This window comes from Anoplopoma fimbria, chromosome 16, assembly GCF_027596085.1.
Source record: "Anoplopoma fimbria isolate UVic2021 breed Golden Eagle Sablefish chromosome 16, Afim_UVic_2022, whole genome shotgun sequence".
In the NCBI taxonomy this organism is placed as follows: Eukaryota; Metazoa; Chordata; class Actinopteri; order Perciformes; family Anoplopomatidae; genus Anoplopoma; species Anoplopoma fimbria.
This window is the reverse complement of record NC_072464.1, coordinates 21,493,578-21,518,785: the sequence shown is the minus strand read 5'-3', so window position 1 is coordinate 21,518,785 and position 25,208 is coordinate 21,493,578. Positions and strand designations below refer to the sequence as shown.

The 25,208-nt window shown below is 38.3% G+C and overlaps 1 protein-coding gene across 1 annotated transcript; it reads right to left on the bottom strand.

Annotated features, from left to right (window-relative positions):
* Positions 1-37: 37 nt before the first annotated feature.
* Positions 38-24,132, bottom strand: rftn2 (raftlin family member 2). The gene is made up of 9 exons (XM_054614981.1): positions 23,796-24,132; positions 9,543-9,723; positions 7,262-7,370; positions 6,231-6,405; positions 5,493-5,711; positions 4,327-4,433; positions 3,575-3,678; positions 3,390-3,471; positions 38-1,278 (listed from the first exon to the last, which is right to left on the bottom strand). The coding sequence occupies exons 1-9, from the start codon at positions 23,932-23,934 to the stop codon at positions 1,072-1,074; spliced, it is 1,323 nt and encodes a 440-aa protein (XP_054470956.1). The 5' UTR covers positions 23,935-24,132; the 3' UTR covers positions 38-1,071.
* Between the last annotated feature and the right edge of the window lie 1,076 nt (positions 24,133-25,208).

Here is a 25,208-nt window from a genome sequence, read left to right as displayed (position 1 = left end):
TTGGGTCAGAGATTGAGGTGTGTTTTTGCTAATAGTGGCTAATGTAGCCTGGAGTTAAAGCCTACAGTAGAGAAGAGCCACAGCGGTCTGGTGAGCTCACTTCTGTCTTATTTCTAACATCCAGATATTTTTCATTTTCAAACTTGTAGTCTTCAGAACAAACCGACACTTCATAAAACCTTTTGTTCTGTTTGCATATGCAGTAGTCCTCTCCAGAGACCTGTCTGAAGAGCCTCATGTATTACAGAGAGAGGCAGGTGCATTGCCAGTACCATATATAGAAAGTAAAACATATCATGGCAGATTAATTATTACTTAAAATGTTTGCCTGATAAGACACAACAGTTTCCAGATTATGAAATGGCACCAGTCAGATTAAACATGAGGAGGAAGTTAACACTGATATGAAATGTCTCACTGAAAAGCTTCCCAATAGCACCAGAACTCTAAAACCCTCCTCAGAGAAATGCTGTTGTACACAGGAAAACTCCCTGATAAATATTCATATGAATCAGCCTATAAGAGAGGAGAGGAGCTTTTACTTTGACACACAGGAAGGGACGTGTGACGTGGATGTGTTGAAACATTTGGCAGGAAAAAGTAAACAGGTTTAGAAAAGACGACTGGACATAAAAAAAAATGTGTTTAAAACTGTAAGATGTGAGCTCTGTCAAAAACAAAGTGGAGCCCCTTTCCCTCATTTCACCACCAGAAACCTGTGCTTGTGCTTTATAGTATTGTGATTTCCCATGAGCACCTGAACTGACCTTAAAAAAAAAAAAAAAAAAAGATGGATTTAAGTGTCTCCCATGAGGTGTTTAAAGTGTGTACATAGATGTAAATAATACCTCATTCTCATTATGGCTTCATTAAAAACATGGTTGTTTTTTTTTGTATAAAAGTGCAGAGTTCTTCTGCATTAAAAGTCTTTGTTAACAGGAAGTAGATTAGGAACACGATGGATACAGAACAGTCTGGACTTTCCCCCTCTGAGTTCGGGTGATTTTCCGTCAGTAATCCAACAAGGTTTTTTTTAAAATCCTCAACGTTTTAAGTCCGCCTCCGTCCGGCTCACATGCAGGTGACTTCAGCTTTGCCCTCCTCCTGCTCAAAGCCTCCTTCCTCCAGGTGGGACAGGGCGCTGGGATACCCCAACCCTCCGAACACGGGGAACCCCCCGATGCCCCCGGCGGTCGGAGACAGCTCCTCCAGAGGGACGGGGCTGCTGACCGATCGACTCACAGAGCGGCTGGACACGTCGCCCTGCACGGAAAAAGCCTGGAGGGACACAGAGACGGGAGTTAATGCTTTTGTCCATGATCTGACTTTAGAATAAAGTAAAGTACTAGTAATACAGAGAAAAATATATTTTTATAGATCAGTAGAATCATTTCCAGGCTTTCCAAACAGAGCATCTAACAAACAGAAGGAGAGTTTATGCCACTTTATACAAAATGACAATTATAGCTGCATTTTAATTATGCAAAGTTTCCTTTATTCCCTGATTTCTTCCTTCAATACAGCTCAGAATAACATGATTTGTGAATATGATTGGAAATACACCGAACACAAATATAAACGCAACATTTGTGTTATCGCTCCCATTTTTCACAAGTTGAAATAAAAGTTCAAAGACTTTTCCTACGCACACAAAAGGCTTATTTTTCCTTTGCCAGAATATTCCATCCACCTAACAGGTGTTGCACATAAAATGCTGATTAAATTGCATGATTATTAAACAGGTGTGCCTGGGCTGGACACTATAAAAGGCCTCTCTAAAATGTGCATCTTTAAGGCATAACTTAAAGCCAAAGATTGTTGTGAGTTCTGAGGGAGTGTGTCATTGGGACGTAGCTTTTACAGTGAATTGAATATCCAGAAAATGTGGCCTCACATCCGCAGAACCTCCACATCCTCCCTTCTATACTTACAAGGTCGTCTGAGACCAGCCACCCCCTGAGGCAACAGTTGGCTTGCAGCTGCACAAGCTGTCAGAAACAATCTACAGGAAGCTCGTCGTCCTCAACACTCTGACTTTGGAACACTGTTCATGTGACCTCCATAGTTCAGAAATACAAATAAATGTTGTCTTTTTTCCCCCCAAAGATAAAAATGCACGTTTTACTTCTGATTAGACCGATGCACACCTGATATAAATAATTCTGTTTAATCAGCATCTTGATAAGCCTCACCTGTACGGTGGATTGATTATCTTGGCAAAGGAGAAGTGCTCATTAAACAAACTTGTACACAGAATTTAAAAGAAAAAAAGCCCTTGAGTTCATAAAAAAGTCTTAGATCTTATTATTAAAACTTGGGAAAAATAGGAGTAAAAAATAGTTTGTTCAGTAATAAGAATCGACACCCAATTAAATATTTCCCACGATTATAAATGCAACATTTTGTGAGATAGACCTCTTTTCCCCCCTGGTTTAACTAAAAAAAAAAAAAAAAAAAGCAAAAACTATTCACTATGTACTAGAAATCTAAAATAATTCCTGTGCTTATTTATCGCGGTACTTTGAATCCTTATAAATAATTTTAAATGTTTCTTTTTGTTTTAATTAACAACATTTCATGTGAACTTCCTTGCTGGATTGGAAAACACAGTTAACAAAACCAGTTCATAACCAGTTTAGTAAAACCGGTTATTCAGGATCACCAATGTCAGGCTCAGTGAGGCCACGTAACCCAAAGAGAACCAGACTAAGTTCAACACAACCACAAGTTTCTAAAAAAGTTAACAATACATTAATATTTCAGTCCATGCATCTTTAGGAGCATGTTCCTAAAATGTTCAGATGTCCCAGTTTAAAAAGGACAATCTGAAAAGGAAGGACACACTTTGAGGACCTTCCGTCTGAGCAACAACACTGCAAGTGAAGTGCAATCTCCACTTTGTCCACCAGGGTGCAGTGTAGCCACATAAACAGAATCCTCTCAGCCAGTCTTCCCTCATAAATATATACTGACTGAGTAAATAAATGATTGCCTTGTTTTACACCAAAATACCACAAAACTAATTATGTGACAGTCAGAAAAAAGGTCTATCCACTTTTTGAGTAATAATTAGTAATGATGTTAATATGAAAATTAAAAGGTAGGCAATTGGGAGTGTATAAGTTGACAAATAAAAATGTTTGATTAACATAAATGTTCACAAGCTTCATTTTAATCTATTTTAAATTCTTATTTTTTACATTTTTATAATAAATAGAAATAAACAAATGAACAAAAACACCAATATCTTCACCAGCTTGTCTGTATATAATAGTAAAGTTGAATTGTATGATATTCTGCCTCTGTTCTCTCTCTAATATGAACTCTTAAATAACCACATTTGAGGGCTGAATGGAGGCTCTACTCTACATCACATCAGTTTCTCTCACCTGGTTCCTCGTTTGTCCCGACGCCTGACTTCTGACCGGCCGCTGGAGAAACACCACCTGCTTCGTGGCCAGATTCCCATCGCTGCACAAACACAAACACAGAGGAGATGATTACCTTATAGAGCTGGCTTTAAAAAAACACTGTGTCGATGCAGAGCGGCCTGAGTCAGTGTTATATATCTTACCTGTCGTGGCGGATGATGGGAGTCGGCAGCACGCAGGTGAGCAGCCAACCAAACTCGGCCAGAGTGTGAAGGAGAGGCCCGTAGTCCGTTTTCACATTGGTGCCCTGAGTGTAAACACAATACATACATTTATATTAGATATATTACAGATAAGTCAGCTGTTGAAGAAGGAAAGAAGGAGACGTTGCCAAAATGTCCAGTTGTAAATACAGTTATTGAACTATCCTGGCTCGGTTAATGTCTTTTGGAGAGCCAGTATTTATGGGAACATTTAAAGGGTTAGTTCCTCCGGTTTTGCAGAGTAAAGACAATGCAGAAGTGTCTTTAACATTCTCTCCACTGTCCACCAGGGGGCGACTCCTCTGGTTGTATAGAAGTCTATGAGAAAATGACTCTACTTCTCTCTTGATTTATTCCCTCAGTAAACATTGTAAACATGAGTTTATGGTCTCAATCTCTAGTTTCAAGTCTTCTTCAATACAGCATGATGTTCATTTAGTAAATGATGCTCCATTTAGAGTCAAACAGACCATAAAGCAGGGGATGCTTTGGGGCGGGGCTACCTTGTGATTGACCGGTCTCTACCACGGTGTCTCTACGTCACACACACACACACACACACACACACACACACACACACACACACACACACACACACACACACACACACACACACACACACACACACACACACACACACACACACACACACACACACACACACACACACACACACACACACACACACACACCTCGATGACGGTCCACTGCTCTACGACGATGGTGTCGTTGGCAGGTGGAGAGGTGCTTCTCTCCTCGTACACAAACAATCCCTCCAGAGATCTGGGCACCGGCTCGCCTGAAAAAAACACATGAAGTCACTGTAAAATGTGTACAAATGCTTATATTGTCATGTTTTATCATTAAATATACAATAACCCACTTTTATGACACTGTTAGGTGGAAAATGAACGATGCAGAGCGAATCTTTTTAGTGCTGAAAGACCGCAAAGGAAACCTTAAAGTGAGAGAATGTAACTGGGTCGATAATGACCCAGTTATTAGAAATAGGTTAGATTCTGTGTGTGTGTGTGTGTGTGTGTGTGTGTGTGTGTGTGTGTGTGTGTGTGTGTGTGTGTGTGTGTGTGTGTGTGTGTGTGTGTGTGTAGAGTTCTTGCTGCTGCCTGTGTGTGAATGTCTAGAGTGTGTGTTTTATAGCCTATTTTATTTCAGGCCTTCAGAGGTTTTTTACGGATGATGTCTGCTACTCCGCTGAGGAACAGGAAGTGAGGTCGCCGAGGTCGGGGAGACGACTCCAAATATAGACGCAGCGGGAGAGAGAAGAGGGAGGGGCCGCAGCCAAAACAGGAAGTGACTGAGTTTATGTGTGAATCAGTGTTTTATGAGACTAATGGAAAAGGTAGAGACAGAAGAATGAACACCAGTTGTTCTTTACCTTTGCTCCCTATATTTATAGATTTAAAATGCTTAAATAAAAGCAAATAAAAGTTCTTTAGTACAATTCTTCAATGTTCTGCTACTTTTTACTTCTACTCTTATACATTTCAGAGGGAAATATTGTACTTTTTACTACATTTATTAACTTTTTACATGAAAAAATGAGCATTTTATGTGCTTTTAATGATGCAGTAAAATGCTACTAATGTACCAAGCAGTATACAAAGTATTTTAAATACTCCACATTGAGGAACTAACACATTTAAATGCTCTAAAATTTATTTGTTAGTTATTCAAAACACTTTGAAAGGAGACATTCGCACAATGATACTAGTATAGTACATGTTGCTGATAATACTTTTACTTAAATAACATTTTAAATTTGTACTTTTACTTGTAATGGAGTATTTTTAGACTTTCTACTTTTACCAGAGTACGTCTAGAAACATCAAACACCAACCTTTAGGTGTGTCCCAGTAGACGAAGGAGTCCACCAGCGACCAGCCTTTGCGGTAGTAGGCGGCCGTCAGCTCCAGCCAATCCGCTTCCAGAGAGCTGACCACCTGGCCCTTCCTGGAAACGCGCATGGAGAGCGCCCCCTGGTGGTACTGACAGGCCAGCGAGTCCAGAGGAGCACAGCCCGGAGGCCAGGAGTGGAAGAAGACCAGCAACCTCAAGTCTGGAAGGAGGCGGGATGAGAAGAAATACATTTTGAGATACTTGTACCTTACTTTACTAGAATTTAGAAGCAAATATAGTACTTTTTACGATGCAGATTTAGATTGTTATATATGAAATATAAGTAAATTATTAAAATATGATATATTATTATTGTATAAGCTACCAAACAGTATTGTAAGTATTTCAAATAAGCTCCACCTTTACCAGCTGCAACATTAAAAAAAGATTTGGAAAAATGTATGGATCAATAATTATAATTCAATAAAATACTAAATATCATTCTGAAAAAGGACATTCTGCATAATAAGTACTTTTTATTAATCCTATATGAATATAATATATTTTATGCTAATACTTTTTTACTTTTGCTTAAATAATATTAACTCAATTCTGATATTGCTACTTTTATTTATGTAAAAAGTACTAAGTGCGTCTTCCACCACTGATTATTGGTTATTAGAATATTAATTATGAACACAGATTTCCTCCACAGTGAGGAGAGCGGTGAGTGTCTCACCAGGACTGTAGGTGTTTTCCTCCAGCTCTCTGTCTCCGGGCGGAGTACGAGGAGGGGTGTGTGGAGGAGATCGACAGCTCCTCTTAGGACTGTGCACCCGGCCGTTGGTGATCCCGCTCACCTGCTGGAGGACCGAGCCAACGAAACGAACGCCCCCCCGGGCGCTGCTGTTCACCTGCCAGACAAAAAAACAAAACACAGTCAGACAACATCATGATCAACATTACAAAAAACTATGCTGAAGACTTGAAGTAACTGAAATAATAAAATACTGGATGTGTAAAAATGAATTAGTGAACTGAATTCATTGCCATTTTCAATGAGAACATATGCAATGACACAACACTTTCTAAATGGGAAACACAAATGATTTATTAACTGAAATTATCACAAATACAAGCTTAAAACTATAGTGGTTAAAATCACCATGGTTACCAAAATTACAATTCAGCGTATGTATTATTTGGCAAGATGACGTAAAAGTATCCATTTTATTTATTCTAAGGAATTTAATGTGCAATATTATACATTTTTTAAGGATTTTTGAGTCCTGAAAATTGTAAAAAAGTGGAAATTATTTAGTGTTAAACTTTCAGCACTTGTTCTGACAATGTGAAACTTTTCCCATATTTAAGGGATTTTTAAAATATCTGAACAGTTGAAAATATCCAATATTTCACTTTTTTAAAGGATTAAAGAGCCCTACAAAGGTGAAGGTATTCAGTATTTTACTTATTTGAAGCTTTTTGAGTCATGAAATGTGAAATTATCCAAATTTGCACTTCTTAAAGGATTTTAAGGGCCTTGAAAATGGTAAATCATCCAGTCGTTCCCTTATTTGAGGGATTTAAGAGGCCTAAAGTGATGAAATTATACAGAAAAAATCCTTTATTGCTTAATAAATCATCTGGTGACCCCTCTGATTTATCCTGGGACCCCCTGGAGGAAGCAGCTGACCCTCAGGTTGGGAAACCACTGAACTGGAGCAACTTTTAAATTGCATCTCTTTAGTTGCAGTGAATCTCACTGACCCTGTCGATGAGCGCTCGGACCGTGTCCCCCGTCAGTGACTCTCCAGGTAACGGCCACTCCTCCACCTTCAACATCGGCACGCTGTAGCACATGGACGCCATCTGCTTACTGAAAAACACACACACGGACAAAAAACATCTATTAGACAGGAAGTGAGACGAGCTCAGCAGTAACAGAGTTTGTTAAAGCTGTTCAGGTCAGTGGGGAGTTTTTGGGATTTGTGTCCATATGGAGGGTTCATAGTTCACTTGTAATTGTCACTGAGCTGTGGACACCAACGCATAAATCATGTATGGCTCAGTGGGAGGCGGCTACCACGACTGTCTGAGCAATCAGAGGGTAAACAACAATTTAGGCAGTTGAAGTGATGAAAGCTCGTACACAGCATTTTCAACATGAAAGGGAGTTTTTGTAAAATAACAGTCATACAGAGTCAGTGGTGGAAGAAGTGCTTATGTATATGTAAAAGTAGGAATACTTATAAACAGAAAAATGTACTTGAAGTATTAAAGTAAGAGTACTTGTTGGGTAGAATGGTCCCTTTCAGACAGTAATATTATTATATATATCATATTGGAATATTAATATGATGTTTTAACATGTAAGCAGTGTTTTAATGTAACAGCTGGTGGAGGCGAGGGACATTTAACTACTTTAAATACTGTTGGATAGTTTAATATACAGCGCATTCTTATATTTTATGAATTTATCATGCTTTCTTTATACAATCTAAAAGTGTAGTGGAGTAAAATAGTACAATATTTCCCTCTGAAATGTATATTGGAGTATAAGGATAAACATTTTAATATTCAAGTTAAGTAAAAATACCACATAAATTGTATTTAAGTCAAGTATTTGAGTAAATGTGCTTAGTTACTCTCCACCACTGCATAGTATTTCCCTTCTGTTCAATTTTGCATAAAAACACCATCATTTACATCATTAATTCACGTCTACTGCCAGTTTTCGAATAAAAAAAAACTTCATCATAGTTACAGTATCCCGACCAATCAAACCGCAGAGATCAGAGACACTTCACCTCCATTGGCTGCTGTGGGACCCCTGTTGTTGGGTGGATTTCTATCCAATAGAAATCATGGTAGATATGAATCAAACCAAAACATAGTCTCCTCCAGGCACGCCAGTCTGACCTCCTACCAGGGCACTGCATTAAATATGCAGCCGACTTCATTCATCATTCATCTATTTACTAGACAGTATGGAGGTGAACATGTGGCCACACGGTGGGAAGGCATGTGAGGCAGACGGAGTAGAGTCACATGCCTCTACTCCGCAGTCTTTGGGTCTTTCTTACAGGGAGAACTCAGACTATTACCATCAGAAATGGGGTTCCACAGGGGTATGTTATTGGTCCTTTAACATTCAATCTGCTTTTGATACTAATAAAGCCAATGTTTCATATTTTTAATGGATTTTTACATCCCTTAAGAGGTGAAAAGTATCAAATATTTCACTTTAAGAATATTAAAGGATTGACAAGTTGAAAGGATGCAATATTTTACTCATTCTAGGGATTGTTATATATCTCAAAAACATGAAAATATCCAATATTTCAATTTTTCAAGGATTAAAGAGAGTATTTTACTTATTTTTAAATCCTAAAAAGAGGAAGGTATTGTAGGGGCAATTTCATAATCCCAATTAGGAGATTAAAGTATCCAACATGTCACTTAAATAATTTTAGAAGCTTGAAGAAGTGACTGTACAGCTACAAAATTAATTTAGGATCGGAAATATTAAAATATTAAATATTTATATTCATTATACATTTTTGGGTCAATCAGTTCTTGAAACAGAACTTCAATATCCATTTTTATTTTTCAGAGTCCTTCAAAAGTGAAAATATTCAGTATTTCATTTTTTTAAGCTTATTAAAAGCATTTAGATTTCCTAAAAAGTCAAAAACATCCAGTATATGACATATTTTAAAGACTGGCAGGCTGTAAAATGTTATCTAATATTTCTGTTTTTAAAGGATTTTTGTAAATCAGTTCTCTAATCAGTATTTCAATATACATTTGTATGCAGATGATAAAAATGTATTTGCGCAAGGTTTTGTTCGAACCCAGACTCAAGTTGTTCTTCAAGACTGCTGATTTAAGAAAGTTATAAAATGGTAAATATGGGTGTCTACACCTTAAATCATGAAAAGGACCAAATCCTTCAAGTAAAGGTATTTCTAAAGGCCAAAGTATAGGGGCAAGTAATACAATTAGAACATTAGGTTTAAAGCTTAAAAGAGGGTTAGGATTTATGTACCTGGATCTGGGACGGGCCAAGATGGCTCGGTAGAGCAGACTGAAGGGGAGTGAGCGGGTTCGCCCCACAGACAGGATGATGGGGTGCAAGGCGGCCAGGACGTAGCCTTGGGTGTAGTAAGGCTGCAGGGCCTGGGGCAGCTCGGAAAGTGAAGCCACATATTGCACCGTAGGACGACTACCTGCAGAAACAGAGACACAATCAGTGGGAGACAATTAAGTTAAAGGCATGCCAGCTGGTTTATAAAAGTTACTGTCACATGTATTTCAGGCTGATGTGGATGAAGCTGAAAATGCCTTATCCAAACAGCAGTTTAGTGTTTCTTTTGACAGTCGGCTTGGGAATTCAGATTAGTTTGTGGTATGATGCAGTTCATTGCCCTTTGGCAGCAGACTGTTAATTCTCTGTCCTTTTTTTAACCTCCCCATTCTTCATCCTAACAGCCCAAAACATTATATATACTGCCGCCTACTACCGCAAATTATATATATATAAAAAAAATATTACAGTTTACTACAATTTATGACAAAAGAAAAGCAGGAAAAGTCAATTTTAAGAAGCTTGAACCTGCAAATGTATGGATTTTTTTGCTTAGAAAATGACTTAAATGATTGACAATTAAATTCTAAATTTGTGGGAAACACTGACAACCAGACAACTTACTTTATTCACAATACAACACAACACAAGACCAGTGTTTTCAAATATATTTACCACAGAAAAACCAACTGCACCCGAGTGAAATGCCCTAAATTGTAAGAATAAGATACGTTTTGCAGATTTGTCTGTATTCATGTAAACGTAGGACAACAGCATCCAAACTCATGCACGCTGTCTGGGGGAAAGTTTTCTTTTCCTTCCTGTGTAATGACTTTAACATCACTTTTCCACTGTTGCTACCGGAGAAAGGAAAGCAAACACACACACACACACTTATAAATGCATACACAAACACATGAGGTCTACCAGATGATGATGATGACAAAGTGTGCCAAATATTTAAATTTCAGTTATGTATTGCATTTTAGTCCAGCATCAGAGAGGGTGCTATTTTTAGTAAGTGGTCACATATGGAATAATTTATTAGAAATATGCCATATGGCCAAATCAAATCTTATGGCCTGTGAAACTGACATGTCTTGCAATATGAATATGACAATGTTTGCAAATCTGGAAACTTATGGTCTGAGAGTTTTAATATCCTGAGTCCAGCTGTGTCAGACAGCTTCAAAGACTGATGACGGCCATAAAAACAACAACCACTAACTCTGGCATGTTGAGGGAAACACCACATCACCACGCTCTTATGTAAAGGTTATATATATATACATGGTAAATGTGAATACACACACAAAATGTATGCATATTTTTAGCGCTGCTCCTCCAGCGGTTATGTCTGATGTATTTTTTCCCCCCATTACTAAAAGGTGGACCTCTGAGACTGGCACACACTGTAATAGAGTATAATCTTCATACTGCTGTGACATTTGGGCTATTTTCGTTAAACATTATGCTCTCAATTATTGTTTAGTCTATAAAATGTCTAGCCTGGATCAAGACTTCTCAATCCCCTCGGACTTCTCTTATTTGGTCATAAAAAAAATCAGATTTAAGTGAAACAAAGCATACATTTAGTCCCAATATTAGTCTATAAAATGTCTAGCCTGGTTCAATACTTCTCAGTCACAAAGGACTTCGTTGATTTGGTCAGAAATTAAAATGTTTGTGAAACAAAACATCAATTTAGTCGGATTATTAGTCTATAAAATATAAGACAATAGTCTAATAATGCCTGTCAGTTTCCTAGAACAAGGTTCCCCTGTATTTTTTTTAATGTATTGTTGATATTTCAATGTATTGCATATGTACTTTTACTCTTTCATTCTCTGCTCAGGTAGACATTACTCCACTATATCTTTACATAGCAATAAGTTGTTTGCTGCTATACTGATGCTCTAAATATCAAAATTTGCACCTTTAAAAATGGATGCCACCCCCTGTATAATACATTTTTAAATATGCATCTTAGTATGCAGGGATCTCATGAATATTTGCACATGACTGTCCATCACTGTGTGAATACACCCTTAGAGGATTGTGCAGACTTGAGGAAAGTAGACTCTCCCAATGTTTTTTTAAGAAATGATCACAGGTTGTGTCATCTAGTTTAGTCATCTCTCATTTCATTACACATGTTATCCATTTCCTCTCCACTTTAAGATATATATATAAAGAGTGAACGGTCAGTGTTCAGGAGCTGGTATACTGTGTTGCTGTTGTTTTTCTTAAAAAACCCTGGCTGGAAATCCCTGTGACCATCACCATACTTCCTGTGTCCACAAAGAGTGGCTGTTCACAGAGGGGCTTGGCCGAGTGCCCCATGAACACACGACACACACACACACACACACACACAAAGTCCATTTAATGCATTTCAAGTAGTGTGTGTGTGTGAGAGAGAGAGCATTCCTCACTACAACCCCCCACATTCTCACGCACAAACACCCCAGAGATCGTGGAAAGACCAGTCCACAGCTGAGAGATCACTGCAGCCTCTGAATGGTTTGTCCGCCCGGCTCCATTATGAGACTAAAGACCACCAGAACCTCAATGAAACCACTAAAGCAAACGCCCGGCAAACAGTTTTTCTGGCATTCCTGTGGGTTTGAAATCCCACTCAAAACACTTAAATATAGATTTAACACAAAATGTAAATGTTGCAGCTGGTGGACAAACTTAGTGCCTCCTCCACTTTCTTTTCCTTTAGAGGATGAAACCGAGTCGGTCGAGTGAAACGTGGATCACTGGAAACGTCTGGAGGGTCACACTGAAAAAAACAGGCCACCATGCTGCAGATAATGGCTCCCAGGAGGACCATGATGTCATGCACACACACCTCCAACGAAGGCTTTTGTTGCAGCCTTTCTGCTCGTCTCCTCCCCTGCTTTCAGTCTTCACACCCCCCACCCCCCAACCATCCTGCTGCCACTCGGCCCGTCAACCGGCACACTGAGGCCTCTGTTTAGGGATGTGTGGGAGAAAAAAGGAAGAGGAGGAGGAAGAGCAGAGGACTAGCAAAGAGGGTAGGTGGGAGCTGGCAGGATGGGTGAGGAAGGGAGGGATGGGGGTGGGGGGTGTATTAAGGGGCTCAAGTGGAGTTGAGCAACAACTGAGGGTGACAGAGCTGAGAGAATGGGAGGACGAAGGAGGGAGGAAAGGAGCCAGACTGGAGTTACGAGATGGATTTTATGAGCCTGTGTGTGAATGGGAGAGAAGGTGTGAAAGGGAGAAAGCAGCCTGGCAACAAGGAGAGAAAAGACAAGCAGCTCTGTGAGACTGCTTTGATGCTAACAAGCTAACAACAGCATGCTAACAATTAAAGAATTGTGTATCCGCCAATACAGAGTACCGATCCGATACATGGCATTAAAAACTGAATTTTCCCGTGTTAAATATCGCCCGAAAATATTGCCAAATTGCTGACAGTTTGGTAGATCTGGGTAACGTTGCATCCTCCCCCTAGCATGAGAAAGAAGGAAGTTAGCTCCTTCCATTATCAGCTACAGAAAATCACTACTTCCGAAGTCGATGATGGAAGTACAGCCAACGATCCCTGTTGACAGTTGCACATGTGCAGCAGAGATCAACCAGATGTACGAATCGACTAGCGAGTAGGACGACGACCTGCATGGACGGAGATATGATCGGTATGAAAACAAGTCAGTAAAATGCATTCTAACTGGTTTATATGGCTTTTAAAGGTGTGTATCTTAGGACCCCAGAATGCTCTTGTGATCTAAAAAGCTCCAAAGTGCTAAATACTTCATCCAAACAACAGTTAAGTGTTTATTTATTCTAAAAGTCGGATTGGGTTAAAAGTGCAGATAAATTGGTGGAATGATGCAGTTCATTGCACTTTTGCAGCAGACTGTTTATGCTCTGTACTCTTTTAAGCCCTCCCATCTCCACATCCTTTATCCCCGCAGCCCAAAACACAAAGATACTGAGTTGACTATTGCATGCGACGAAAGAAAAGTAGAGGAAGTGTTTTCTTCCCGATACCGATTCCGACACCTGAACTTGTAAACTAGTACCCGCCTGGCCGGTACTGCCCATGTGCAATTCTCAACAGAGATGAGAAAGAAGCGAGATGGCTCGTAATCTCCTTCCGTCAGCGCCGGAAAAAGCGAATACTGCATCCGAAATCGATGCAGAAGTAGCTAATGAACTCTGGATCGGCTAGCGAGCAATACGTGTTATTGTTGTTCCTGTTTAGCGTAATGAGCTAATAAATTGTATGATAATGTGATATTTGATCCGTGCATAGACTTGCATACTTGCCGATACCTGATCCAGCATTTTAGGCTGTATCTTAGGTATTTCTGATACTGGTATCGGAACAACTCTACTAACAGTGACATGTTTAGCAGATGTAATGCCACATTCACGTCATATTACTTTGACTACTATTAGCAAACAAGTCAGAAAAACCATTTAAGCCAGCCTCCGAGTTGTAATTCCAAGTGTGATTTATTGGGACGCCCCAAATGCCAGTAAAGCCTCAATCAATCGCAGTTACAGTTGCATCTAAATACAATTGAATTAGCTGATTCAATAGAAAATAGACCGAGTTTCTGTTTGCATCTGGAGTCACTTGTTGACGTACCGCTCAAACAAAACGTAAATCGCTAAAGTAACCAACTAAGGCTATTTAAATATTCAAATAATGGGACTAAGAGTCTAGTAGTGAAGGAAAACCCTGCATGAACACTTCAAAGGTGGAATAACAGGAAGCAATCCTCTTATTCCCATTTCTGAAGGTATTGCATCATTTGTTTATGGGTGATTTAGTGATGCACCAAAATATTAGATAATTGACATGTCACTTTTTTAAGTTGATAAATTGAACTTGTTAGCAAACAGTTGCTTTTTTAAACATCCAGCAGTTACATGAATAAGAGTCATGATTTTATCCAACTGATGAATGTAAGTCCAATGTTCACTCCCTTTCAGCTCCGTTTTTGGTCTCCACCAACTCCTGAGAGAAATAGCTTTTTATTTAGCTGTTAAATGCTCCACTCACTTTACAAGTTAGTAACTGTATCTGTCTGCTGATTGGTGCTGAGCATGAATTGTACATTGGTTTTTTTATAACTCTGAAAAGGACACTATGAGAGCTGTGAGATTGAACCAGAGCAGTATAGGTCGGAGGCCTGAAAGATAAACAATGAGCTGAAACTCAAACCGACAAACTGGGTGCTGATTAGAGAAGCCACTTAACCCACTAATGTGGTCATCTCAGCTCAACATTAGCCACAGTATGTCAATCAATTTGACTCAAAGATAATTAATTACTGAGTGCAAGTCTCCAGGTTTGGGCTGCCCTTCAAATCTCCTCTAAATGTAATAATGAAAAGTACTGCCTTTAATCTGAAATAATCCATCATGTGCTGTTAGATTCCCAGATTAGACAGAGATTATGGAAAATTGCACTCATCCCTGAAAATAATGACGAGTACTGGCAGGCAGATAGATACCCTTTCACAATCAAGACAGAGAACCGTGCCTCGGTAGGTCAAACCACATCTGAACAAATCAGTCGCCATTTCTTGACGGATTAGAAGGTTTCAATTCTTCCCACAGTTTCCCCAACCGTCTTCGGCTGAGTTCACCCAACCAGCGGTGAATACACGTCACCTCAGTTTAAGCCATCTCTGCACCCGCAAATCCCTTTGTATTGTCCCATTTGTTCATCTAGTCCTGACCTGCCATCGCTCTGCAACCTTCCCATCATCCTCTTATCCCTGATTCCCTTCATAGTCCACTTCAAGTCTTTGCATGACGCCGCTCCATGTGCAGGGAAGTAGAAGCCGGTCAGCCTAAGGCTGCAGGGTTCAGGCAGGATATCATTTGTCGCAAGAGGAAACACAGGATTTTTAATGTCTTAACAGGAAAAAGTTATTTTGTTTCAAAGAAATGTCACTTGAAGACAGGATAGAACTTTATTTATCCCAGGGGAAACTGTTGTGCAGCAGTTGTGGTACAAAGTATGAAATAGCAAATAAAATATACATATATAAAAAGATCTGCTTGTTTTCATAACAAGACTGCAGTCATGCTAGCAGCTCTGTAAGGCTAAGGAACAGCTGTGAATTCAAGATATATGCTAAGGTCACATGCTAAAATGCTCACAATGACAATGCTGACATGGTGAAGCTAACCATGATTACAATCTTAATTTAGTGTGTTAGCATGCTAACAATTGTGCTAATTATCTCTAAACACAAGGAAAAACTAAAGCTGAGTGGAGCGCCATGAGATCTGCAGATCTTGGTCATTAACGAAAAGTATTGAACAAGTACAAAATCTGACGCCAAATTGATGCCACGAGATGAAAAGTTAAAGGAATAAAGTTATAATTCATCCTCATTAGTGTTTGTATCAAACAATCCATTCAATTGTTGTTGAGGTATTTCATTAAAAAACACAAATGTCAAGCTCATTGATGCAACAGGAAAAGTTATTGGATCACCAAAGTCAACAGGCTTCATCCTCTGGGGACAATGAATGCCCAACATCTCTTGGCTATCCATCCAATAGTTGTGGAGATATTTAGTCAGGATCAAAGGGTTGGACCATCCGATATTGCTTTTATTGATATTACGTGCCACGGTCTAAAAATCTGCATCCGTAAAAAAACAATAGAAAACAGCAAAATATATTTTGATTCATCCTTTTCTGGTCAGCAAACAACAAAAAGGGTAAACTCACAGCCAAGATACTCTTTAACCTCCCTACGTGCTCTCCATTATCACCTACACTGTTTAAAAAAAGATGATTAAGTTGCTTTCCTTTTACAGATTTTCCAGTTTCTGCAGACAGATGGATAAGCAGGTCACAACAGCTGCTTATTAATCAAGTAAACAGTAATTCCTGAGATTCTGACCTGAGATCATTAAATCATCATCTTATAAACAATAAAAACAAACATAAAAAAAACCCCAAAGAAGCAAAAAACTAAAATACAGCTGAGATTATTGTGACTTCTTCAACTCAACAAACAGTCTGTTTACTGGACTGAGCTTCAAAAGTAAGGAACACAATGAGCAGTTTGCAATGAAAAGATCAATACCTATAAAAGACCTCTGCAGAGTCCACATGATTTCTCGCTCTCACATGTGCCATGCAGCTATCAGTAATGAGCTCGGGGAAGAATTGGCCATTAGGTGCTTTCATGTGCTGCCTCTGGCTCCGGGCCTCAACGTCCAGTCTCCTCTCGGTCGGGAGTAAAAACCAGGCCAAGCTCGCCCTGCTACCGGGCACAGCTATGGGAGATACAATGGAGATTGTGCGTGCGTGTGTGTGTGTATGTATGTGTGTGTGTGTGTGTGTGTGTGTGTGTGTGTGTGTGTGTGTGAGACGAGGCAGATTAAAGTGGGAGTTGTGACAGTAGCTCTGTGTGTGTCCCAGAAACGCTTCATCGTTTCAAGGAGAAGCAAGGCCAGAGAAGGGTGGAGTGGTGTGGGGAGTGATTCTTATAATACCATCCTGGTTACTATGAACTACATGACTACATGACACTAATACACTAATACACTGTGCAATACAATATTTATAATAGTTTCTGTCTGTATATATAATATTAATGTGGATTCTCTACTGTTTTTTACTGCTCATTTGCTTATTTCTAATACTTATTTTGATCTTGTACTATGTCTCTTGTTTTGCACTATCCTCTTTGCTGCTGTAATCCTGTAAATTTTCCCCGCTGCGGGACTAATAAAGGATTATCTTATTTTATCTTATCTTAACTATACAGTGATCTGTGTCTTTGCAGAGTCTGCTTCTTTAAATAAAATCTGCATATTTTTTTCCTGGTGCAGGTGTTGGGACTTGCCTGAACAAAAAAACATGACAGTAAAAAATGATATGCAACAATAAGATATGTGAGGCATCTGTCAGCCAGCTGCTTGTCAGGAATGGCATGTGCTGACAGATGTGTTATTTTTTTGCAAAACATACAGGGCTACTGACTCTTTACACCTCTTCCTTTAGCAAACTAAATCCGCCCAATAAAGCTTGAAAGACACTGTAAGATTTAATTACTCGTGTATGTTGCAGAGACAAAATCTGTGACTTACAAACTCACATTGAAAGCAAACACAGAACCTCCAATAATTTTGTCCATTGACTATTCAAATAAAGTTTCTACAAACAACATGGCTATGTCTTCAACATGAACAAAAATACAGAAAGGCATCATTCATTCATTTGTGTAATTCCATAATGCAAAAAGAAGTCTGGTTGTATAGAAGTCTATGAGAAAATGACTCTACTTTACTTCTCTCTTGATTTATTCCCTCAGTAAACATTGTAAACATGAGTTTATGGTCTCAATCTCTAGTTTCAAGTCTTCTTCAATACAGCATGATGTTCATTTAGTAAATGATGCTCCATTTAGAGTAAAGAATAGACCATAAAGCAGGGTATGCTTTAGGGCGGGGCTACCTTGTGATTGACAGGTTGCTACCAGAGCCGTATACGTTATCTCTACCACGGCATCTTCCAGTCCAAATATGGTCAATTCAGTTCACTGGTTGCAAAAATCCAAGATGGCAACTCCCAAATTGAAGAACTAAAGGTTTCAAAACTGGGGTCCACAAAGCAATGGGTGACATCACGACGACTACGTCCACTTTGATATACAGACTATGTTTATTAGTATCTTTTAACAGCAGCCATGTTGGAAATTGGACCTTGAAACTGCTCAAACTGGAAGACAACCAGCCAGCAATCCAACCAATCGTCCAAAAGCCAGATTATGTATCGCTTATGTGATATATATATATATATATCAGGCATCGTGCCCTCAAACCGCAAGTCAACTGACAACCGATCTGGCTGAAATATGTCCAGATTCAAACATTAGTGGGCTGCTACCAATTCAGTTCCAAAATTTGTGTCTGATTGAATAACTTGATACACAATAAACAGTTTTTCACTACCCTGCTTTGTCAACAAGACAACAAAACAACAGTTGCTGTGGCAACTGAGGAATTAAATCCTCATTTAAATCAAACTTTTCTCACCTGAGGCAAAACAAATCTGTTATCATATCATTAATATTGCATAGCTAACAGTGTTGATTAAATCATTTTCATTAAACCTGAGCTCCTTTCTTGTTGAGTGTTTTTAGGTTTTAACCGTCTCGGCTCTGTCTGTGAGGTGATAACACCTTGATAGATTTGGGAGCACATCACATATCCTCTCCATCATGGAGGGAAGCGAACCCATGCAGAGCCTCATTTGGAGTGAGAATACAGTCTGGTTCAACACCAGGAAAACACACATTCAGTGGCACATTTAGTCAGCTTTCATTTGGCAGGCAGAAACTTGACTGACTAAACCAAGACATGGATCACGCCAATTTTCTTTTAAAACCAAATCATAAAATGAGGTGATTAAGACCGTTCTTAGTCAAGTAAACAGTTTAGATTCTTGTAAAAAGCAGAAAGAAATGCCTGTGAGGAAGCCAGCCATCACCAGACTGCACATGACTACTAGAGATTGGAATCACTCCGATTTATCTTTAGCTGTGCCAATTATGGAGGCTTCACACTCGGTGAGATACATACTCGCACATTTTAAGACAGTGAGAAACAAAGCTGATCCAGGAAGACAGGCTGAACATCCACTCGTGTGGAAGAATTCAGGAATGTAAGTGACCAAATGTACGCCAGTGAGCACTGGTTTGATCAATTGCAGGTGAAAAAGTCATAAATCAGTAGAGCATGTCTGGCTCAGGACACAGCTGGAAACAGTATATCTATTAAACAACTGAGACACTCAGATTTAAAGTTTATATCCCAACATCACTGACTTAAAATTGGTGGAAAGGCTGGCAACCAGGCAACAACTCTTGGTTGACAAAACTGAAAATATGGTTGCCGTTTTTAGTCACCTTATATTTTGAGTAATTAAGATACTATACTACAGCTTAATAATGAAAATGTGACATAAAGAATAAAAGGCTTTCTTATTATTTTCCACCTCCCAAGACTTCACAAATGTCCTTTTTGTGTTTTTCATTCATGTTCATCTGGTTCTTTGTCAGTTGAATTTATTTGCACAATTGTCTGTGATGTTAACTGGTTATTTTAACTTTTCACCCAATTGTGAAAAACAACTTTATTTGTGTCGCCATTGTCTCTAAACACATCTGAGGCATAGTCATGTGCAGCGTAAATGCATTATCAAAATATCACGGATGCAACAAATATCAGAAATATATCTATTATGATCTGTTTGTTTTTTTGATTTTCTATGTTATAAAGTCCAAAGTCAAGATTTGGTTGCCAATTTCTGAAAATGGTTCCTATGGCAACCTGGCAACCCTTACTGTTGAGCCTGCGACAGCCACTGTAATCTGACTGTGCAGCTGTAGGACTGAGCAATAACGTACATTTCTTCATCAAAAAGAGAAGCATACGAGATGTGTTCTGACTAGTGTTTGTTCAATGTGGATCTAGACACAATCTATGACTCACACAACACGCCCTGTCTGAAGTACCGTATTTATAAGTCCGACTGAGAGCAGAACCCATGACTCCCTGTTGATGACAGCCTCAAAGAATAAAAGCACTTCCAAAATAAAATACAAATAAACCGCATGCAGCAGAGGAGCATTCACAAATCTAAGTTTATTTGGCCCCGGATCCTGATCAGAGCCCTTTATTATTGATAAATCTTGCAATGCAGAGTCCGATCTGATGCTTATATTCACTTAAATGATGATTAAATATGCATATGAAACATTTGAATAACAAGCGAAGCTACTTAATCTGACAAACCTTATATATCACAAGCTAATGGATAAAAAGAGTGAAGGTCCTGGTTCAAATATTTGACCTTTATAAGAGAAATTATTGATATGATATAAATAAACGTCTATCTAGGAGGATGTGACTTTGGAAATTGACAGAAGATGCATCACTATTGTTGATGAAGTTGTTGGGACTACGGAAACAACGCGGTTGCAGAGACGATCCACATTAAATACAGTGTCTTTGTCAACGTCATGAAATTCCTTTTAGCTACCAGTTACATTTTGTTCAGTCATGGAAGTCAGTCAACTTAGTTCAATTTGCAACTATTTTGATAAAAGATTGTTTTTGTCTTTTTCTGAGCAAAGTTAAATATACTTGTTTTTGATATATATTTGTTCCAGTTTCTAAAATGTGAATGTTTTCCATTTCTTATAAAGGGCTACTTCTGTATTTTTCAGTCTGGACCCTATTTTCCCATCTTTCTGTGTCTAAGTGACTAATGGGAACAAACGTTTTCTAAACTGGTCCAGTATTGAAGGAGAACTCTGCAAGCAGTAGACGCTAAACGGACTGTAATGTAATCACATCAGGCAACTCCTCATCGTCAATGTACGTGAACTAAAAGTGATTGTTTCTCCCACTGACAGGCTCAAATAGTTGTGATTAGTGTCTGACAAGATTATGGAAATGCCCCTACAGAGACATGAAACATTTTCTTTCCGTTTTGCTTTCTGTTGTTCTTGTTTCATGTGACAAAGATGGGAACGTGAGAGTTGAAGAGAGGAGTGCAGGTGTTGTCAGAGTTTGTAATGTTGGACAACAGAAAGTGAGCTAAGTGATGGCTAAAAGATTTTAAACGTTATGGACTGAATATTTAGCTTATTTAAAAATGTGGATGAAATGCAAAATATCAGAACGAGACTTCTCAAAGCAAGAAACGCAAATACAAACAGACCGGATCAAGTGAAAGGAAGATAAAAAGGTTTATTTCTCTGTAAGGTTCTCTCCATATTGTTGTCAGACACTTATAATACCAATCTGAGCCTGTCAGTGACAAAAACAAGCACTTTTATTGGATGTATATTGATGGTTAGGAGTTTCCCCGAACATTTACATTGCAGCCCGTAAGGCAACTGCAGCGCTCTCGATCATTCAGGTTTAAAAATATAAACTTTACCTTTTAGGAAGGAGACTTACATAATGACTACGGAGTTGATAATGAATAGAATGTGTGCATGACGTCCAAGTTAGACCGGGTGTGTTCCAGTCTGGGTCAATTGGTGTGAAATGTAAAGACTCTAATCTGATTCTAATCTGATTCATTCTCATAAAGACTTGAACATAATACATTTTTTTAACCTGAATTTAGCTTTGTTTTAAAAAGTTTCCATCCATGATCTCACCAAAACTCTGCGTATTTTTTTGTTTTCCATTCTTTTCAGTACAAATGTCAAACTGCGTACAAACAGTCCAAGCTGCTGGTTGGCGTCCATGTTTGTTACGTCCACAGAGTCACTGCAGACCAGCGGTTCAGCGTGTTGTCTGGTGTATTTACTGCTCAGTCTTCACTACAATCTGTGCAAATTAGTGGAAATTATCTTTATGTGTGGTTTGTCCAGTCTCTACAGGTTTTTAGATAATGTTCTTCTCCAAAAAAACAAACATTTGAAGGCATCACCTTGGGCTTTGGACAGTTGCGTCGGCCATTTTTCACTTTACAGGCAAAAGATTATTCGTAGATAATGAAAAACATCGTCGGATGTAGAGCAGACGCTTCTGGATCCACGCTGAGTGTTTGGACAATCCTGAAGTCATTACGTACTTTACTTTCCTAACCCCCACCCCCCACCCTAATTTTGGAAAGCAGCATTTTCCTCCATGATTCATTATGGTGCCGACCTGCTGTTTAACATGCTCGGCTGCCATTCAGAACTTAATCACCATTTCCTTCCAAATAGGTCACAGTCACAACAGCCAGTCTGAGGACCAGATGAAGGGATTATCCCTGAAAATAAAAAAATGTCTCTCGGCCATCTGAGAGATTATCACACATGCTGAAAAATAGATTCCATATCACAGCAGGTGGGGTTTCTATGTCTGCATTTTGCTGCATGCCCAGCACATGGGGAAATGGGTGTGTGTGAATGAATGTGTGTCCATGTGTGTGTGAGCCAAGGGAAGAAGGCAGCAGAAAAACCCTTGTGTGACCTATTTCTAGATACACTGAGCCCACAGCCCTGTTGCTAGGAGAAGTTCACAGTTTGATGCTGAAACATTGCACACATGTAGTTTGAAAAGGGCTTTAAAATTCAAAAGAGTCACATTTAAAACCATAAACAGGTAAATACAGCCCCTGTGTTAGTGAAAATCATATACTATGTTCAAATAAAACTACCATAAACGGTCAGTCTGCTATTTAAGAGCATTGTTTAAAGACAAATAAACAAAGAGGAAGGTAGCAGTCAAATAAAAGAAGAAACAACTGCTTGCACCTTTAGGCCTTTTTAATGTAGTAAATGCTAAATATCATAATAATATTTATAAGATGGACCAACTAAAGGGGTATATATCTTTATTCTAGTGTGTTTAGCTCCTTTAAGATTACATAAGAGACCTTTTCCTTAAAGAGTAAGAGTAACAAATGCAAAGTAATGATAATTTTCATTTTCCTGATTGATTGATTGTTCTATAAAATGTCGGAAAACATTGGACAATACAATCACAAAGTCCTAAAGTCCAAGCTTACATATTTAAATGTTTTGTTTTGTCAAACCAAAAGCCACAAAACCAAAAGATGTTGAAGTTAAAACAGAAAATAGCATCAAATCAAAGCTGGAACCAGCAAATGTTTCGAGTTTCAGATTAAAAAAATAAACAAAACAGTAATCAATGGTCAAAATATTAGACATTTACTAGTCAGTCAATATATGGAACAATGAATCAATAGTTTTATGTTGAATAAAATGTCAGAAAATGTCAAATTACAGTTGAAATCCAAAACTATTTAATTTACTGTCATAATAACCAAGAAAAACATAAAATCTTCACATTTAAAAACATATATTTTTCATCTTTTTGTTTGAAATCTGACAGAAATGAGTATCTGATTCTCAAAATAGTTGCTGATTAACTTTGTTTTGGTCGATTAATCAACTAATTGTTTGGTCTTACCAACAGTCCAACACCCACATATGTTAATTAAAAAGAACTAGGAGGTCCTTTGATCAATCAATCAATCAATCAATCAATCAATCAATGACTTAAACGATTAATCAAAGTTGTTGCCAATTGATTAATTAATTCATTATTTCAGATTCTCACTTTCATTCTGTCTTGGTATAAATATAAAGCAACTTTTTCCTGTGTAAGTACAAACATATTGATTGATTAATTGATTTTGGATCACAATAGATTATCTTCATCCTACCTTCCAGGCTGAAGTCCAGCAGCACGTACTCGTACACCGTCTCGGTTTTGGTCTCCACCTGTGGTCTCTTCAGGGTGGAGTAGATCTTCCCCGGGCTGCTGTCCTCCGGGTCTTCCAGTTTCCTCAAGCCGCAGCCCATGGCCTCTGAGGCGGATGCAGAAGGGAGGAGGGAACCGATAGATTCTCTTGGAGCTGAACTTTAACAGGAGTGCTCCATCACCTCCTCCTCCTCCTCCAGCCTGCACGGTGATCCCTCTGGCCGCTCACAGATGATCAGCACCGGGGAGGAGATGCGCTCAGCCCGCTGATGTGGCCTCAGGTCTGGAGCGTGGAGAGGAGGAGCCGCTCTCTCTGCAGGAAAAACTTTCCTCCACAATCAAGAGTGCATGAATAACACAGCTTCCTGTCAACGTTTTCAATATAAGACACCAAAATAAACTCTTATTTAACTCCAGCCACAGATTGTTTTGTGTGTTTTTTTGCACTTTATGGTTCCATCTATAGATAAACATCTTGTAAACAAGCTTTGTAAAAGATTTCTTTTTAGTTTTAGGGGGTATGATTTGAATTTTGTTTCATATTTATTCTCATTATTATCTACCCAAGATCTTCCTTATTGCCAGTGTTTTGGTACTTTTTGTAAAAAAGAAAAAAAAAACAAGTTTAATGAAATCTTAAGTAAAGAGGTAAAAAATAAAACACCAAAGTATGGTTTACATTTTGTTTCATATTTATTCTCATTATTATCTACCCAAGATCTTTCTTATTGCCAGTGTTTTGGTACTTTTTGTAAAAAAAAAAAAAAAAAAAGAAAAAAAAACAAAATGAAATCAAGTTTAATGAATTGTAGAAATCTTAACCAGTCAAAAGTTTGGACACACCTTCTCATTCAAACTTTTAAAAATGTAAAAATAAAAAAAATATCTAATTACTTGCAAAAAAATAAAAGACTACAAAGTATGGTTTAATTTTGTTTCATATTTATTATCTCATTATATCTACCCAAGAAAATTGCCAGTGTTTTGGTACATTTTTGTAAAAAATCTTAAGTAAAGAGGTAAAAAATAAAACACCAAAGTATGGTTAGTATAATATGTAAGTATAATAAGGAAAATAAACTTTTAAATGTCCCCTCTAACTTTCCTACTCTTATACAGAACCAGTCAAAAGTTTGGACACACCTTCTCATTCAACTACTTTGAAGAATGTAAAATATAAAACATATTCTGGTTTGTTGAGCATTTGTTTGTTTACCACATAATTCCATATGTGTTCCTTCATAGTTTTGATGTCTTCAATATTAATCTACAATGTAGGAAAAAATAAAAATAAAGAAAAACCATTGAATGAGAAGGTGTGTCCAAACATTTGACTGGTACTGTATATTATATATATTTTATTTTTATTTTTTTA

What these genes read in the sequence shown, in the direction of transcription:
- rftn2 (XM_054614981.1), bottom strand. Translation starts at nt 23,934, where the DNA reads ATGGGCTGCGGCTTGAGGAAACTGGAAGACCCGGAGGACAGCAGCCCG. An exon ending in GGAAAACACCTACAGTCCTG is followed by an intron (nt 5,712 to 6,230) that starts GTGAGACACTCA and finishes GCCTCCTTCCAG; the next exon opens with ACTTGAGGTTGCTGGTCTTC. An exon ending in CCCATCATCCGCCACGACAG is followed by an intron (nt 3,472 to 3,574) that starts GTAAGATATATA and finishes GTGTTTGTGCAG; the next exon opens with CGATGGGAATCTGGCCACGA.